At 39.5% G+C, this 20,168-nt stretch overlaps 1 protein-coding gene across 3 annotated transcripts in view; it reads right to left on the bottom strand.

Annotated features, from left to right (window-relative positions):
• The window catches only part of AMBRA1 (autophagy and beclin 1 regulator 1), a 121,394-nt gene that overhangs the window by 71,290 nt on the left and 29,936 nt on the right, over positions 1-20,168 (bottom strand). For 2 of the 3 annotated variants that reach the window (XM_027887067.1, XM_027887082.1), the window contains 2 exons: positions 8,801-8,884; positions 8,142-8,242 (listed from right to left, as the gene is read on the bottom strand). In XM_027887067.1, the coding sequence (XP_027742868.1) occupies positions 8,142-8,242; positions 8,801-8,884 (185 nt within the window). The remainder of the gene's footprint in view (positions 1-8,141; positions 8,243-8,800; positions 8,885-20,168) is intronic. The other variant, XM_027887076.1, reaches the window with a different exon arrangement.

The raw sequence follows: 20,168 nt of genomic DNA, 5'->3' as shown, positions 1-20,168 counted from the left end.
GGTGCAGGACTCGGCATCTCTCTTCACTGAACTTAATGAAAATTTGTTGGTCCATTTCCCAGTCTATGAAAGCCACTCTGAAAAGCAGCATAACTTTCTGGTTCATCACTTAATTCTCCTAGTTTTGCTGCAGGTGCACTCTGACCCATCATTGAAGTGATGAACGAAGACCTCTTTGAGGTAACATCCTTTCTCCACTCAGCCATCAGAGCAGGATGAGGCCTGTCTAATTTCAGACATCTAAGGTATCCACAGCAGAGAAGCACTCTTCTGAGTGCACTCCCTATATAATCAGTGTTAAATACACTGAAGATTCAGAGCACTTCAGTTCAGCTCACTTCAGGTGGTGAATCAGACAAGAAGCTTTTTTTTCTCTGCTAACTATACAGGAAGCTTAGCCTCACAAGTCAGAGGCCCCCAAAATTAGTGTCAATACCCCCCATAGTGCACACAGCTGTGGATTCTTATTTCCAGATGACTCCCATCCCTCTCAATTAACACATTCCCAGACTTAATAGATCGTGATGAACTATGGTTTGAGTTACAAAAGCATAAAGGAAAGACAAGAACAAAAAGAACTGAGCAATAGCAGGTTTTAAAGCTCACCTTTACTGTTCAATTGTTTAAGAGAATTATGGAAACTCTCCAGCTCTCAGGTGTGAAGAGGTGTTCTTTCCATATAGACATTGATACACAAAATTTATTTCAGAAATTAAACTGGTTTTGGAATCACTCAAGCCTTGAGAGTACTTAAGCCTCTAGAATCAAATAGGGGGCAACATCTTACAAGGGTTCTGATGTAAGTTCATTCCATCTGCCCTACAATCCCTAGTGCTTTGCACTCCTAATGTCCCAGTCAAAGAATTCAAATTTACATCTGTGAACTGTACCTGTTCACAGATGTAAAAAGAGGTGTGGTTTTGCCCACAGAGCATGTTTGCTGCTAAATGGAAAATGTAAGTGAACAGAGACATAGAGCAAGCAGGGCACTACAAGCAGACAGCCAGATTAAAGTTATTCCATTCCAGCACAGAAAGTACCCTGACACTGTTTATGCTTTTTGTATATGACAGTGTACAGCAGGAGCAGACATCAAAATGCGGATGAGTAACCGCTCAGACTCTCACTGCAGAAGTTGATATTTAGGATGTGAGGGAAAGGCTAACTGGAATCAACACACAAAATCTTTTCCATCACATAAATGCATATGTTAATGGCTTTCTGTTAACACTACCTATCCTCCAGGATACATCAGGAGACATCTAGCTAGACATAACTAAACCCCCTTTATCTCAGAGAAGCATTTATCTGCATCAAAATCAATGCCACCAATTTAGGAACCTTTGTGGGGGTCTTAGCATAGGACTAGTATTTCAGAAGAGATTGCCCGTGGGTCATTCAAATGCTAATTGCATCAACTACCTATCAGCCTTCATTGTGCCAAGGTACAAGGATAGAGGATGACACAGATTACAGAAGCAGCAAAGAGGCAGCTGGACTGCCAATTAAAGCACAGAGCCGGAAAAAACAAACTCAATGGTGTCTTGTAATACAGGGAAAAATTACTGAGGTACTATAAAGATGGACCTGCAGATCAGCTAACTGATCCCAGTGTAGCCACAAAACGTTGTGTATTATGAGTTGTTTTCTAGGTTTGTTTTTTTAAGCATTAACAAACTGACTTCTATCTTCCAGGAGAGAGATTTCATTGGAAGAATGTGTGCTAAGAAGTTCACCTTTTGACCACAATCATGACATAGTAAAACTGTGTAGCCACGGCTATAGAATTTATGAAGTGGAAGTCAACAAGGGATCTAATACTGTAATAAAGTTAATTCGCAGTATATGACTTTATTCTGCATCTCCGATACCAAACGACCAGGACATTCTATTTATAAAGAGATACTGCACTGTGATGGAGTAGCAACATAAAAATCTTTCACAGCTGAAAGCTGCTCTAAGAAACAAGCAGCTGGAGAGAGACAAAGGCAGACAAGAGCTGAGGTGCAGCAGCTAACCTCCATAAAGGCTCACGGGTTGCAAGTGCATTATTGGATCACACGAAGTAAATTTTTAAATGAACACTTAAGTAAGAGGATGACACACAATTCAAGTCTTCTCCACACTTCCAAAATCCTACTGTTTTCAGAAGCTTAAGTACCATGTTGAGGAAATAACCTCTGAGGATACCTCTTACCAGTCCCATAAAGGGACACTTTCCACCACTTCCTACTGTAATAAGTTTGGGCATTTGCAATTCAGCAGTACAGCCTCTTTTTCCTTAAATTTCTGCATGAAAGGCTGCACTTTCACAGAAATTATTAACTGTTCTCAAGTCTGTGATGAAGGTGACAGATATCTATAGCTCTCAAGTCGCAGAAGAATCTGAGGCATATTTTAAGCCTCTTATGTCATTTAGTGTCCACTGACGTAGATCACAGAAAGACCACAAAGAATAAAGTTACTCAAAGGTTCACATCCTTCCATATTTAGCAGTACCAAACAGACTTATAGCAGAAACACACAGCATAGAAAGCCACACATCTATGTTCATTGATTCTATTATTCTACAGAACTGTCTATTATGAAAAGCAGGATTAGATCAGGCTACTAATTCAAATTCACAAACTTATCTTGGATGAAAAGCAGAAGTAAGCTAATATCAAAAAGTCAGTGACAGACAGCTGAAGGTACAGATTCAGAAAAACATGCAAATCTCAGGTAACTGTACAGAAAACGCATACCTACTGTTAAAAACATCAGAGTATAGGGTATATCGCAGACAACTGCGATATGTTTTCCCATCAACTTTTGCTGGCTCCCTGGAGATCTCAGGTCATCTCTGTCCTACTCTGCACAGCTGTGCATCACTGCAAGCACATTTGAAGGATGGGAGCTTCTCAGAACAGAAATAACAGTGCACTGACACTGTACATGACAGAAGAGGATTAGATCAAGAAGACTTGAGCCACAGGAGGCAATCACAACCAAAATGCCAGGAACCAGAGATCTGTCTGCAATATGGTTTTGGAGGAAACCAAAGAAGCCCCTTATCACGATCACTTTCATCATTAGAGTGGAAGTGAAAGGTTACTGGGCTAATTCTAGTTCTAATTCTACAACTGCATGTATCACAGGCTCATTGATACGCATTTTAACTGGCTCTAGGTGATTGTGATTGTTCACTTGATTGTGAACATTAACCCTAATGACAGCTAGAGTGATTGGGAATGGACCAGGAACATGCACCAGGAGGCACCTTAGTTAGTGAATTTGGCTGGTGACTGGCCATCACCCTAATTCTTATTAGAACTATCACGTGCTCAAGTAAATCATCCTGTCCCAGAAGGATGACAACATTGCTTTAACTAATTTTCATCCTGTTGAAACTTCATATGCTCTAACAATTGTGTGTTAGCAGTTGCTGGCTGAAGTACAGAAATTCACTTGAAGACACCTGACTTTGAATTCTCACAGGGAGTCAAGTTGTGAAGAATGATGTGAAGAATGTGAAGGATAGCTTACATGATTTTGGGAAAACAGCAGCTTACATGATTTTGGGAAAACAGCAGCTGAACGTTACAATTTGAAATTCTAGATCCCCATTAAAGGGATCAGCTGATTTTTAGCTTCAGACAGCTTGCTTTGGCAACTCCAGCAGAGATATCCAAAGATGAACCTATATTGCTCTTGTAGAAGGTTAAACCCTGAATAGGTGTGAGCTATGGAAAAATCTGTAATATCAAGCTTATTCTTTGATTACATGTTAATGTTCAGTCTCTGGTCTGAATCTATCATCCTGAGATAACAATGAAATCATTTGGAACTGTAAATGAAGAGTGTTGTATCACTCAACCCTTAAGCCCTGCTGAGTTTGGATCTCCCCATGAGGTGGAAGACTCAGTGCCACTGTGTTGGATTGCATTTAAACAGATACAGTCTGTTGGCAAAGCCAGAACAGACAAACACGACCTGTGACCACACAAAGAAAAATATTTTGTTAGTTGAGATACACAGAACTGAATAGCGGCCTATTAAAACAAAGTGAGGCGAGACAGAAGCATTTCACAAAGCTAGGTAACTCTACCATAAGCTTTCATCTGTATGTCTCCTAATGAGTAACAAATGTCAACAAAATGGCATCTGTGTCAATTTTTAAAAACTCCTGGAAAGTTCCTTGGCAAACACTGATTCTCTTCTTCCTCCAAGCTTCCACTGAACTGAAACTACAGCCTTCTTTGTTTCACTATACCATCAGCATGTCTCTGTCCATACCAAAGCAATTAATTACTATAAAGCCTGAAGTAAAAGTTCACAGAGGAAAACAAGAGGTCACAAGCACCTGAGTGGCAATGATGTGGATCTTTTGGGGTTTTTTGAATGTATTTACTGATTTTTAAAAATATATTAAAATATACATCCTAGTCTGTGCTACCAGACACAAAAAAAACCCCCAGAACTTGGCCATCAAATTATTTAGTAGTGTCCTGCTCACAATGTGACTTAGGACAAAGAGGTAACTTATTACAAAAGAAACCCCCAACCCAACAACAAAAATACCAAACCAAAACCAATTAAAAAAATCAACAAAACAGTAGGCAGCTTAAAGAAACATTTCAAAAAGGAGTAGGAGGTGGTAAACACAATACTGAGCTGTGTGTTCCTTGGACAGGTTAACACTGCTTAGAAGTGAGAATCCAAAATGTATTTACTGCTTTCATCATCACTTAAACAAGCAACCACTTCAACTAGCTTTTACTGTATGGACGTTTCCTTGGAGACCAAAACGCTGTCCCTTAGGGCAGTTCACCAAGGAGAGGAGAGTGCAGCGGGTGGCTTACAGCCCACACTATCGAGAGCCTTAGAAGAGCTGCCAAATGAACTCTCAGATTTTTTGATGAGTCTTGAAATAAAGGGGAATATGGAAGGCTGAAAAATATGCTACTGTTATACTAGTATTTTAAAAGGTTGAAATAGGATGAGACTGTCAGTCTTGTCAACCTGACATTGATTCCAGACAAAATAATGAAAAAGCTGATATAAGACTCAGTTAATAAAGGATTAAAGGAGGACAGTGTAATTACTGCCAATCAACATAGACTTTATAGGAAAATATAACTTGTCAAACTACCAACACTTTTTGGTGTGATTACAAGTTTCAATGGTAAAGGTAACAGTGTTGATGTAATATATTTTCACATGGTGTTTTACTTGGTGCCAGAAAGCACAGTGATGCAGCATATCATATCAGCTGATAGGTCTAAACTGCACCAGTAGATAAGGAGGCAGGCAGGAAGGTGCTACTGGGGCGCGTTTTTGTTCCAGTGCTCCATGCAAATTAGGCTGCTGGCATGGAGATATCTCTGTCTGTCATGTTGACTAGTATCGCTTCGTTCTCCCCCTGAGCTCCCACCTACTCTACCCATCTGTTGCCACCTTTCCTATGCTTTGCCTGGAAGTGCCTTGGCAAAGGGACGGCCACCAGTTCCCTGACTAATACTAAGGACTCTAATCCTGACCTGAAACCTGCCTGGCACATCAGTCTTTCTGCTCAACCTACTGTGTTGCTGTACCAGCCTCTCTGCTTAGATAACCCATAATTTTTAGTAGTTCATTAAACCAGATTGCTCTAGGAATTTATTCACAAGGCAGCCTTCCCTATCGTGGAGCCTTTGTCTATGTAACAGACAATATGAGAACGACGCTTAAACAACAGAAAGCTGTTCATATAAAGTAGAGAGTTTAAAGTAAACGTGGACAGAACCTGACAGCAAGAGCTTTGACATTAAGAAACATAGTCAGCACACCACAGTAATTCACACACCAAGATCTCCATCTGCTGCTTTGATTTCCTCTCCGCATACAGCAGTAAGTAGGGCAGGGGACAGAAGAAGTGCGATTGGCTGTATTTTCCCAAACAGCAGCTCTCACTCATCCTTGACCACAGAAGTCTACTGTCAGTTTTTAGAAAGCTGTCAGGTTAGGAACACAGGGTTTTTAGTATCTCTTCTCAAATGCCGTAAAGGTTACATAAGAAATACATTTAGCATTTTTGGATTGAAACATAATTCAGAAATTACGGTCTGGATACATGATAGGATGAAGCAATTTAAGGCATTCAAGCTTAGATTAGCCTGTGTTAAAAGGAAAATGGATGATGGATTTTTTCCTCAGCCAAGGTTGGTAACCTCACCCTCAATTCCCAGGCCAAGGTTAAAGTACTTCTGAGCTTGAGTAGAGGTTTTTCAACCACGATACTGAAGAAAGGACTAGCGTAAGACTTGGCACAGGCTAACTACACAGGAAAGCATGCTATCAGCACTGTAACTTCCAATGGCTCTGAAATATAATGCTGAAAATTACAATGCTGCTGACCAATATACCAAGTACAAGAAATTCTCTGGCTATTCCACAATTGCAACATCACTTTCTGGTTTTTGCCTTTCATGCCTTCTCCTAACATTTAAAATCTCAACTCTCCTGGTTTCTGCAACACCTGAACAAGTTTTTCAGCACAAATGTAAAAAAATACACATTTTGAAAGATGAAAGCATAGGTAAAATAAACAGAATATTAAAACATAACAGAAGCAGCTACTGCACTACAAGAATTAATTTTAATTCAAGCCAATAAAAGCCTTTACTGTGGAGTCCTAGACATTCCATCATGAGGTTCTACAACACTACAGAAGCCAACGAACCTTGCCTTAAGTAGGCTCAGCACAGGACCACAGAAAAATCAGATCTTGCTTTTTAAATGCCCATGATTACAATTCGTGTCTTCTTTTGTTATTCTTGGAACCAGCAGGCACTTGTGTCTTGGGGCTCAAATTCCCAAAAAAGTGCAAGACGAAAAAGCCTGGCTATTTCCCAGCCACTAAGAAACAAGCGAACTGCAAAGAGGGCTGAAGAAGGGTTGTAGGCAGGTGTCTCCAGCAAAGTGGGGCCACACAAGAGTTCTGCAGTGTTGCCTGGCAGCGAGTAATTATCTGCCAGTGTGCTGTTTCCACGCGCCAACAGCCAAAGCCCACACAGGCAGCAAGCACAGGAAAGTACGTGCGTCAGCTAAAACTACAGGCTACCTCCATTGTTTCCAATGCAAAAAAACCAGAGGTGCTTTGGAAGCTGGGCTTTGGCTGAGCTCTTACTACTACTGCAACAGCAGGATCTAGGAACAGTGCACTCAACCCAAAATGTCAAGGGAGATAAAAATCTGAAAGATATCACACAAGACCACTGCCACACTAAATCAGCTACGCAAAACCAGCAACAGTTCCATCTCAAAATAGCTGGGAAAACTCCAGTGAAGACTCTTAAGAACAGTTAGATAAATCCCATCAAAAATGGCTTAGGCACTGATTGTGACTCAGGATAAGGAGAAGGGTCATGAAGCTTATTGAGAAACCTTTCAACACTCCTTTCAGTGGTGGTCCTTTGATTACCTCCATCCCAACCTACCTGTCCACACATCATCTCTTGCTCTCCCCCAAGCTCCAAAATTACTCCCCCACACTGGGATTAATTACAGAGCAACTTAGACCCAGTCAAAAAAGACTCACACTCAAGATATGTGTCATCTATAACCATCTCATCCATGAACTGCCAGACTGCCATACTCCTCCTCTTCACTCCACCTCCGCTTGCCCTCTAAGGTTCCCAAATGCCTGTGTGCTGTATGTGGTGGCAGCTGAGTTTTTTAATATGCACTTATTAAGATCCTAATTGAATCCCGCATTGCCTTGTGTGCATCTTCCTAGCCGGAACATGAACAAGGCACCCTATAATTCAATTAGAAGGACCTGCAGCAAGCTGATCATTAGTCTGTCAGGGTTTTTTTTTTTTTTTAAAAGACATCTAGGAACAGGGGAGGAAGTTAAATAAAGGGAGAATTGTTAACAGCACCCCTCCCCAGTTCATGCAGACACTCCCATACACGTACTGGAAGCATGGAATCTCCAATGCTCAGCATGTGAATGACAGCTCACCACATCACTCCAACAGTCGTTCCTCTTGCTTTAGACAACTTAAATAGAACCTCAAAAGTTGGAATTACTTCTCTTTATCAATCGTCCTCTGCTCAGATTCACGAAAAAAATACCACTAATATATACATGAGTACTGCAAACAAGGAAATCTCATTACCTGCCAAAACCCTGTTGACAGAGGAATGGGTGGCCAAGCCAGGCTGTCCCCGTTCATGGAAAATCCCAGCATAAGGCAAATACTCTGGCAGCAAAAAGCGTCTGCAAAACAAAGAGAGTAAGCTTACCCAGAGAAAGACATCCCAGTGTACACAGCCCTGGAGAGCAACTGCAATTACTTGGAGGAAATATGACTACATTCCAGCAGACTATAGTAGAGGGAAGGCTGGAATCCTCTGCTTAGCCAACCGCTTCACTGCTTCAAACAAGAAACGAATTACAGATTAGATTCTCCTCTGATCAATGTGGCTGCAAAGATCAGCATTAACCAAATCCTCTACTTCCCACAATAGCATCCTAATCTCAAACCAGCACATTGTGCTGAGGATCTCTGATCAGATTCTTTTCTTCTCCTATTCTGCCTTCACACCATGGCTCCAACCCGCAAGTAAGAAGCACTAAGATCATGCTGCCCTTCAAATGACACAGGATGAGCTGCTCATACTAACATGTCATCTCAGGAGTCCCAGAAATCGAAAACCAAGGATAAAGCAGCCCTGTGCAAGAAAAGGAATCCATCTGAAAGCACCAGAGAGTTGTCCTGCAACTGGTACCTCCAGGATTTCCACACCCTTTTACTCTTCTATGTAGATGCCTTACCTTGGGACAAAGCGCCCTAGCGATGGTGCGGACATGCGCGCATTCCGTGGAGCTCGGTGCCTAGATCGGTCTCCATTGTCCCTTCAGTAAAGGAAAGAAAATTATTGTACATGAAAAATACTGCGGAATAAAACATTTTCCCAGAAAACAAAAACCCAACAACATCACCTAGTCATCTTAAACATGCTACAGAGATTTAATGGTTTTCATGTTTCTATAATGTTCCAAATTCATACAACTAACTGTACCAAATCCTCTTGACAATTTTACATATGGGTAACCTCAAAGTCCGCTTTCTTAATTGTTTTACAGTGTCTCAAAAGTATCAACAAAACCACAAAGAGTCAATGAATCAATGTCAGCACCTGAGCAAATGAAAGACAAACCTTAGAATTTTGACTGGAAGAGCAAAAAGCAAGCTCACGACAGTCCTGGGAGCTTTCTGTTAGTCAAAGAGATCTGCTATGTTTCACAGTTTCATTCCCAAAAGTACATGCAGAAGAGCATAATCTACACACTATTCTTTTGTGCTCTTTCTCTCAAGGTCCAGTTCAAGTGGATCTTACGATAATCTCATCTTTCAAAAGCTTTCCCAGTTAAATCATAAATGTTTGGTGATATCAGACAAAACTGCACCTCCTTAATAACATCTCATTCTGCTTAACAGTAACTGTCTGGGCCTTGGGAAATGAGGCAAAAGGGTCTAGCATCTATTATCCTACAGCAGATACAGGAAAGTCTTCCTGACAAGGGTAGTGCAATGCTGAACAGGTTGCACAGAGAGGTTGCAGAGCTGCCATCCTTGTAAGTCTCAAGACAGCAGCCAAAGCCACGGCTGACCCAGTCTGATTCTGGCAATAACAACTGTACAACAAGCAGGAGGTCAAACAGGAGGACCTTCAGAATCCCAACCGAACAAAATTCCTGATACTGCATTCATAGGCGACAAGAGGATCTGTAATTATACAGCACTAAAACCGCAAGGAAAATAATGAAACTCCATTAGTGACACTGGAGTTCTGAAACAGACCTTCGCAGTGCTTTCTTCTCTGTTCAGAATTTACTCTCTGTATGACCTTGCAGAAGTAACAAGTCTGTTCTCCCTGGATTCCAGATCTCCATCTGTAATTGCAGCCCTCCTTTTCTCCTTCCCAAGCAGTTGTGGGGGGAATATTACTTGAAGAGCCTAGAAATCACTAGGAAACTAAACATTCCTTATGCAATGCACTAGCAGCACATTTCTAACCCACTCCAGCAAGCTGTGCATTTTATAATCTTTTCTCGTTTTGCTTTTTTAAAGTCAGTGAGCAAGAAACGTAGGCTGAGAAGAAAGTCCATTACGTGGCTGTTTCCCACACACTTGAGGAACCCAGGAACACAAAAGCAGAGGTTGTTCTGCAAAGGTCATTAGCATTTCAAGCTATTTCACCAAAACTCAATTTGAATCCAAGCTCAAAGCTTCCATTTCTCCTCCCACTGCAGACACAGCATTTGCAGTTCACAGCCAGAGCTGCACCTCACCCTCAGGTTTCTGTGTAACCAGCAGGGTTCCTAAAAATCAGAAATGTAAAAGCTACCGCTGTTCTTTTATCAGTTAAGATGTAGATCAATAACAGAAGGAATCCTGTAAACTCAAGTGCTGACATATCAACTTTTCCTGCTAAAGAGAAAAGGCCAAAGCAAAAAAGAAGTGTCATATTCCAGTTCTTGCCACATACAGTAAGAGCTAGCAGAAGACAAGAAATACATTTTTTAAAACTCTATGTAGCAGTTTGAAACAACACTGATATGCAAACCTGGGAGAAAAGCAACAAAACAGTTTTCAGGGTTTGCATTTGCTTTGGACATTTACTAGAACTGGAAGACGCTCTTGAAACGGACAAATATCAGGAAGAGGAACAACAGCAGGACTACAACCTGCAGAACTCTCCAGTGGAAGAGAATCTCTGCAGCAGGTTTCAAAAGGAATGAGGAATTAGCTCCAGCAAACAAAAGAAGATAAAAGTGCAAAGTCTACAGTCCAAATCAAGAGACCTAAAGCAACTAACTGTTCAAGTTTCTTTAAATGCCACTAAGCCAATGGACTTAGTATCCACGAAAACATTTTTAGACACAAATCTTCTAATCAGAGAGACTTTCTGATGTGAGAAGTGCATCCTGTACTGCCCTATTCACTGTGCACACAACCTCCCCCTAATCCAAAAAAAAAAAAAAAAAAAAAAAAAAAAAAAAAAAAAAAAAAAAAAAAAAAAAAAAAAAAAAAAAAAAAAAAAAAAAAAAAAAAAAAAAAAAAAAAAAAAAAAAAAAAAAAAAAAAAAAAAAAAAGACTAGGCTTTTCTTCAGTTTTCACCATAACAGAAGATAGTCTTTATTGATTCAAAACACAGTCATCTATATTTAACTTCCCCAAAAAGTATAAATTAAAAACCAGACCCAAATGGCCACTGCCCTATAACTCAAACTACAGGGAATAAGAAACAGTGGCTATCCTTCAAGAATGCTGGAATTCCTATTTACTGTAAATGGAAGTGTAAGATACACTTCCCTGAGGTAAAGAAGAATATTACTAAACATTACTCTGAATTACTAATTTACAGAGCCATTTATACCTAAACTCCCATGCTCAACAACTACATGCAAGAGTGTCTAGCCTAGTGTCGAAAAGCTAGAATGGCAGATATTACCCTGATGCCAACTGAAGATTATTTCTGCACTCTCTAAAAAGGAAAATTAAAAAACCCCTACAGATCAGTGAAGATGGGTGGCACTTGTGTTATTTCTGTACCACACACAGCCTGCTGACAGAGGGAGGAGAGCAGATGTTAGCACACTGCAGTGCCAGCGTGAAGCACTCCAGCAAGAAATGAAAAGTTTTCAAAGTTCTCTGATGCTCTACTTTCTATTTAGTGTCAACTACCTATAGACTCATTAGCTAATGATTCACAGTGGTTTAATCAACGTTACCTGCAAAAGTGGAAGGCAAATCCCTCAGACTGTGTGTGTGTCTACATAAAAAAGGCCTCCTCTGTAAAGCAACTCAATAACCTTGCAAAAGTAAATGAAACAAAAATGCACCACAGTGAGGTGACAAGGGAAACTTAATACTCTAATTATTAACAGACTACTTTGTCTCAGCTGGAAATCTGCAAGAACAACAAATGGTCAGAACAACTTTAAGTGTCTGGTTCAAAATTCAGGTTATTCTTCATTTGTTCAGATACCATTGTGGGACAAATCAAAACAGAGATGTGAAGAATAAGAGTTGGTAGGGGAGAAATAGTATTAACACTAACTACAACAGAGTGCAAAAAGAAAGCAATTCCCAAACATTCAGGAGATTTATGGACATTTAATAGGGCATAAGAAGGATGAAAGTTTATTCTAGACTGGGTAAGAGAGTGAAATCCTCTTGCATTGTCTAGTTTGTTTGTTGAAAGAGAAACTGACCAATGTAAATTTAATGGAGCAGCAATGTCAGCTCTGAAAACAGAGTCAGAAATTCAAAATTTTGTGTCCTCTAGTTTGGAGAAAAAGACACTTTTTCATCTGGTAACTTGGCTACTGTATTAATAACAGTGGATACAGAACACAGTAAAGACAAAAAGAAAGCCATGTTCTGCTTTTCTATCTTGGCAAGAATTCACCTTAATATTTAGTGATTGTTGTATCAGGAAGTGAAATTAAACACGCAGCATGGGATTTCTAATGCAATCTGTTGGTCTAACTGTTCCCATTGTAGTCAATATTAAAACTCCCACTGACTACACTGCCAATAGAATTAGGTCAACAATGACCATTTTGAAAAGCCATTTAATCAGAGCCAGCACCAGTAAGCCATGCAAGTTCAGAAGAATCAAATTATATCAGACCAAACCAATTGTTTCATATTTTCAGCATTTTATCACGTTTCATGCAATCCAATGTAAAATGCTAAATCAATTTCTATTGCAGAGGTTAGGGACTTCGATACAATAGAAATGCTAAATAATTGGCAAAGTGGCATCTACTAATATTCTTAAAGGTTGACACTGGATTCAGTTGCACCGTGTTCATGTAGCAGAAAAAAAAGCAATGTCTGAAGTACTGAGAAAATGCTAAGTATCTGTACTTATTTGCTATAATTTTTTTTTAAATTGCAGGAGGTTACTTCAGAAGAAATAGTATATAGGGCAGGAGTAGGCCAAAGATTCCATCAGGAGCTTAGAGGAGGTTACCAGAAAATGCATATTTATTTGGCTCTAGAAGTGGGTCAAGTCTGACAGCAGATCCTCTAAAGAGGGTACCTGGAAGATGTCATATGAAACCGGACATACTAAAGCAGAAACAGATCCTGAAATCTTGCAATTCGCTTCACAGGATTCACTGCTGATTTGGATGAAAACAGATGATGTATGATATGATATACCCTTAAGAAGGTACTCACAAGAGTTGCATAGAACTACAAGACAAAATGTGCGCTATCTTCTACAAAGGCTATACAAAAAGGTGGTGAAGGGAACATTACATTTGCTGGTGGTTCTAAGAACATGTCAATTGCTTTCCAGGACCACCCTGATGGGTAAGGGAATATACAGTGTTGGGAACACTATAATAGGAAGTTAGCTACTTTAGCGCTGAGAGAAGTAGCAAATGCCAGATGTTAACACTTCAGGTTTTTTCTCTCTCTGAACCTGCAAGATCCTGAGCATCTAGTACAAATTAATTTCGGAAAAAAATAAGGTATTTCTAGGAAATAAGCCTCAAAATAGTGAGCCCAACACAAAGTAAATAAAACCTTGACATTCTGAATATTTCAGTGAGATACAGGTATCTTAGAAGACTAAAAGAAAAGCCACACTGCAAGTTGGTTATAATTCTGCAGAAAGACACAATAGTTGAAGTAACATCCCCCAATCAAGAAGAGTAGTCTTTTATTCAAAAATAAAGCTTCCATCTATTATAAACTACTTTACTCACAGTCCTCAAGTCTTGGAGAAGTTGTAAACCCAGGAAAAGGGGACTACCCTACTTATGGCTCTGAGAACAAGGGTATCTCACCTAAAACCAGGATTATGTTAACAACAAAACATTCAAGACAACTAACTTATCTAAGCAGAGATTTATTTTTAAAAGTACATACAAATAAGCAAGGATCACTGGTCCTATCAAAAAGATTCAAATATTGACATCCATCGACATAAAAATTACTATTATTATTTTTAATTATATTTAAAAGACTATACATAATCTGGTAAAAATAAAAGTTTTATAAATATAAATGTATATACCCGTCTTTGAAGGATACGACCATTACTGAAGGAGAAGTATTTAAGGCAGAACTGAGGGGGACAACAAGAAACAAGAAAATTTAAGTAAAAAGAAGCAACTGCTAAATGAAAAGCCTTTCCTGGCATTAAATTTGTGGAGCAAAGTCCCAAGTATAGCACTGAAAACCAAAGAAAAATTAAAGAATAAAAATATAAGAGAAATTGCAAAGAGCAATACTGGCCAGCTGGAGAGAGAGCAACTAGAAAAATAGGTTTTTTACACAATTATTGATAAAGAAGTTAGGCAAGTCACTCAAGACATGGTGCCTTTCTGTCTTTCTGTGTCCTTCTGAAGACTGAAATGCCAGTCTCTCAGGAAGAGCTGTTTCAAAGGAACACCAGGGAAAACATATATTTATTTATCTGCTAAATTGTCTTACAAAACAGCAGACTACTGAGTTACTAATGTCTCTTCTGGCCAGAGGGAAACAAACCCCCCAGCCTTCATTACCTTTCAGAGGGCTGTTCAGGGAAAAATATATTTACAAGATTAGAAATGACACTTCAGAAGATCAAGTGTTTCAGAGAAGTATCACATATGAGAGGGTTTATCACCTGGTCAAGAGAAACAGCAGCGCTTGCCCATTAAATGCCAAAGATTAACTGCTTTGGAGAAAGACTGACTTGGAACTAGAATGAAGCATTCACTCTTTTCTAGGTGCAAGATCCAGTTGTCTCCTTTTTAACCATCTCACTGTGCGGGGGGCTCACAAACTGATGATAATGTTTTAGAATAGGACTGATACACTTCATAGCTACAGTGAACCATTAGAAAACAAACACAAGCGGCCAGACAAAGGTGGAGAATCTCGACTTCCCAGCCTAGACCTGATATATGAGCATTAAGGAAAGCACTGTATGCAGTGTTTTATAATAAAACAGGTTACCCAGCACAACAACTACCCCTTCTCTGAGACCCCTCAATTAGCCATTTTCAAACATTCATGCAAACATGACCATGACTAGGGAAAACATCAACTTGGCTAATTCTAATCACTTGGAAACTTCAAAACTGGTGCTCATTGAACACAGTTTGAAGCATAAACATACCATCAGCTGCCCCATCAGGCATACTCGAAAAAAGTGTGAAAAGTAAGCACTGACTTTTTAATTTCTTTTTTAAAAAATATATTGCACTGTATGCTACTGCTCTTCCAAGGGGAACAGAAAGGAAAACTTAACTTTACAAACAGTGCTAATCTGTTAGACTTACAGGCCTCAAGAACACCAACCTGCTACCTGCTCTGCATGGCCAGCAACAAACCAGTAACAGCTTGCTTCCTAATCCTTCTGATTAACACCAGACCTCACCTACTAGGTGACCTTGTTTGACTGCCAAGTAGCACAGACACAAAATAAAAGCAAAAGGAAAAGAATTAACACAGTTTCTAAGTAGCAAAAAACCTTCAGACGCACCATCTTGACATGAAAACTGTTTCTACAGGCCCAGGCAACCAACAGTGAGGAATATGATGTGAGCTTATCTGGCAACTGCCATCTTTCAAAAGGCACTCATTCTTTCACTGCCCTGCTATGAAGACATTTGCCTTGCTGGAATGTGTCTTAATGGTAAATCAACATTATGCTGGAGAGGTTGGCAATACCCTTCAGTACTGTTGCAGGGAAACACTCACTGCCTCTTCACTGCATCCAGGCAGGATTACTAGACAGTTAGGCCAAGATAAGGGCAATATAAAAGACAGTCACAGAAATAAATAATAAATATGGAAATAAATACGGAAAATGAAGCTGCAGGCTAGTGAGTAGATCACAAGCCGAGGTAAGACTCTAACTAATCCTTGAAAAATTAAGTTCAAAGAGTAGATTCAATATCATTCCCATTCATCCACAACTTGTAGCTTTCCTAGCCTGAAACTGTGTATAAGATGACGAAAATAATTAAAATAAATTGCTGTGTATCTGGAATCAACGTCCCAGTGCTAACTGCTCCAGAAAGCTCTAACATAGAAGAAAAAAACAAAACAAAACAAAAAACCCCAGGAATGACCATGAATTCCACAATATTCATGTCTGCCTTGAAAGCCAGTTTTGAAAAGGCCCATCTTCATCAAAAACAATGATGGAAAGCCATACGAGCCAAGAAATAGAGACGGAGGAAAAAACATTAAAACTAGCTAAAGGAGCTCTGAAAAGAAAGCAACAAATAGCAATCCTGCTTTAAATATCTTTATCTGAACTCAAATAGCAAATTGCTAACAAGAATTTTATTTGTAGCTGCTCCAGTAAGAAAGACAGATAATAAACTGTCCCATCCAGGACTTCCAGAAAGAAACCGCTGCTTTTTCTGCAGTATACTGATGAGTCATGGATCCTAAAAATCCACTTCCATCAGTATTTAAGTGACATGAAGAGCCCATATAGATTCTTACATCTCCTATATGCCCTTTGTTAACTTCAAATGTAAACATCAGGATGCATGGAGAAAATTTAAAAAACAAACAAACAAACAAACAAACAAAAACCCAAACAAACAAACAAAAAAACCAACAGCTTAATTTATTTTAGAAACCCTTTTTGGGTTTGGATACCGAAAGGTTGCCATTGATCAAGCCATTTCTCTTATCCATCCTATCAGAGCTTAACACTTGGCATCCCATTCATCCTGAGGCATCAGCTTAACCTACAGTCTCTTACAGAGTAAACCTCTTTCTTTACCTCTGGGATTCCTTATGCGTCTCTCTCCACAATGCTTGTCTCACTGTTCTGGAGCTGTAGATCAAAAGCTCCATACCTTAGGCCTCACAAAAAAACTTAAGCCATTCTAATCTCTCCTTTCTCCTGCCAAGAAAACCTGGCAAAAGAAAGAGTTTCTTTTGCAGAAATTGAAGATTGCCACAGAAAGGAAAAAACCCACTCTGAAATACATGAGTGCACAGTGGACAGCTGTGAAGTAGGGCAGTAAAGACCAAGACTGGTTGTACAAAGGGTTCAAGTTCTACCCATGTTTTCTTAGTAGTTGGTGTGCTAAGGGAAATCAGCAGGTGAACTATGAATTGATTGCATTTCTGCAGATTAGTGCTCCCCATTGTGCTGTATCTCTAGTAAACGATGATACAATCAGACTGAAAATGTAAAGACTGGATTTAAACACGAGTATGGACTTCTTTCACAAGGGTAAGGTAGAAGTTACTGGAATAACTGTCAATCTCCAACCTCTTCCTCCCCTCACTCAAAGTTTCCAAAAATCTTTCTGTCTCAGCCATTAAGCAAACCACCTGCTAATTCTCACTATGACACATAGCTCCCTCCTCAAAACTCACTTCTACAACTCCACTTGAGGAGCTTCACGGAGAACAGAATCCAAAACCAAACCTACTACCCAAGCACACACCACTGAGTAGCCACACTGCCACAGCCATTGTCTCCTCTCTCACTGCATTATGTTAGTTCAGACACAACTGCATTCAGTCAGTTTCTAATTAATATTGTCAGATATCAATGCAACAGTCAAGACTCTTAAAGAAGCTAACAACAAAATGCACTTTAAATGAAGACTTTTCAAAAAGAAGGATGACTGCCTGGATATGTCACATGAATGTCTAATCAGACGTGCACTTTTCTCCTTAATACATAAAAAAGTTAAACCAGAATGCCAGCCTGAAGTGGAGCACTGAGACACAAAACAGACTCCCAAACCAAACACCACCATACTCTTCTTCAAAATTAATGAAAATCACACACAAGAAACTGGAAGTAAGACTCACAGCTGTAATGCAGTAGCAGTCAGCTGTCAAGTTGTGATCTTGAAACCTTTCAAGACAAGGCTATTGGAGGAACTTGGATTTGGCAGGACTTGCCATGACAGTGTCAATAAAGCAATCAAAAATGGCAGAAGGCAGGTATGGCAGCTACTCATGAATCTTACACACTTGTGAGGAGACCCTTGAGAAACCACAATTCTTGGTCCAGAACATGCCTTACACAAAGGGATTTTAAGGTGATAAAGCCAAATACCACCACCCTGAATTTTGTAAGCTTTACCTAAATGATTAATCGTCTGTGAAAAGCAAGAGCCTGCTTCGACAAAACCAGAATGTCCCTTACATTACAGGAAAACACTGCCTACAGTTGTCATATTCTCTGTCTGGATACTCAGTGGTGTCTTGAAAGAAATTAAAAAGATAAAGCACCAAAACAATACTTCAGGCCTCTGTGGTAAAGCCCTTCTTGTTATCAAGACACAATAAAGACCTTCCTAGCTGTGACAATAGCACAGCTGAATGGATCCACTCCAGCACAGATCCTGCTGGGAGGAAAGAAAAAAGGAAAGAATAAAACGAGGGAAAGCTGCAGACATTAAAAGAGTGTAATCTCCAAGTTCCTTCATATCTATATTCCACCAGGCACCCCACTCTCAAAAGCAGACAGAGGAGTCAGCCACAGTCACACCTTTAGCCTTAGCTTGAAAGCCTTCATGGAACTGTAGTGAAGGATTTGAGTCAGGCTTTCAGGCAGTGAGCTGGTGCACTGTCCTGTGTATCTGGTTTCCAGTCCGACAGATGAAACAAAACTATTTCTGTATTTGCTCCCTCACTTACTGTAGACAAAAAGGGACATAGATGGCCAAAACTCATCTACAGAAACACCTTCACCTTCTGATTATGGCAACAAATTTAGAATTACAAATGAAAAAAATTAGATTGTATTATCCAAGGAGTCCAGGAAGCATCACCAACAGCCTTCAACATCAAAAAGCAGTTCTAGACTAACAGAAGTGTCTAGAAGAGAACCAATCAAAATCATTGAAAAAGTCAAAAGAAAATAATTTAGCTTTAAAAATCTAAATTTACTTTGTTATTTAAACATAAGACACTCAAATAAGAACTTGAAAGGACTTGTCTACAAAGAATGTGTTTTTACCAATTGTGCTGGAATACTAAAGTGATGTCATTCTCCATTCAGAGATTATTACTCCAGAATTCATTTCATTTTCATTTTAGCTTAGGATTCTGCTAAAGTTAACCTTAAAACCCTAATATTATAATCTGTATATATATTACAACCTGTATTAAATGCTTTCATGTCAACATGACTAAGTTTACAGTTGACAGCTGCATTCAATAAGCAGTAAGATGACAACAGTGACAGGTTCAACACCGGCAAACGTGTAGAAGAACATCTTATTAGACCCAAAAACACAGGTATAGCATGTCTCCCTCCTCCTCTCCTGTTCACAAAAGCTGGTGTAAAAGAACAATATTACTAATACCTATAAAACCCATTACTTCACATTCTTATACCAATACTACTGCTGTCACAAGCTAAATGTATTTATGAATGAATTCACCATTAGACTGAGACAAAGGAGAGGCCTTAATTTAAATTTAGAGTCCATATACACACAAACAGTGCACAGGCCAAGTTTTTCATGCCCCTTACTAGGTTATTAGCCAAACAAAACTGAAAAGATACAAAATTATTCTTTCAGGAGAAAAAGACCCTCAGAATCCCAGAAAAGATGAAAGAAGAGGAACACTCATCTCCCAGGCTCTCTGCAAAGGACACAGGGCCAACTCCTTGCCCAGAGCTCTGTGAATAGTAAAACCACTTGGTGTTTTTAATGTCCCTCACCTCTTTCTCCTAATCTCTTGGAGAAGAGAGAACTTTTACCAAATACATTAAACAGAAAAAGATAAAGCACCAAGGAAATTTGCTATGGCTTTTATGTAAAAACAATAAATCACTGGATTCCAGGAGAAAAGCATGAGCTGCAGACAGCTACAGTACCAACTCCCTGTCCTGTATCAGACCTTGAAAAGCAGAGAAGTCAGAGCATCTAAACCAGGGCAAGAAATTCATACACGAAGAAATACACGACTGCACGGGTGAGCAAGTAAGGAAGGAGGGATACAGGAGCCAAAAGGAGAAGCAAGATCTCTGTGTGAGAGATTTAATTGTGAAGTCTCAGCAGAAGAAATCAAATGAGTCACAAGACAAGTTCCCGCTCTAAGGAACCCCGCACAGCAGCTCTCTCTAATCAGCCAAGAGAAAATGAAGCAGAGAAGGAAAAAGACAGCAGGTCTTGAATGCACAGACCAGAA

This window comes from Empidonax traillii, unplaced genomic scaffold (genome assembly GCF_003031625.1).
Source record: "Empidonax traillii isolate 1590-97213 ecotype Southwest subspecies unplaced genomic scaffold, ASM303162v1 scaffold11:size2795301, whole genome shotgun sequence".
Taxonomy (NCBI): Eukaryota; Metazoa; Chordata; class Aves; order Passeriformes; family Tyrannidae; genus Empidonax; species Empidonax traillii.
Note: the sequence above shows the minus strand (reverse complement) of the source record. Positions and strands in the feature narration are given on the sequence as shown.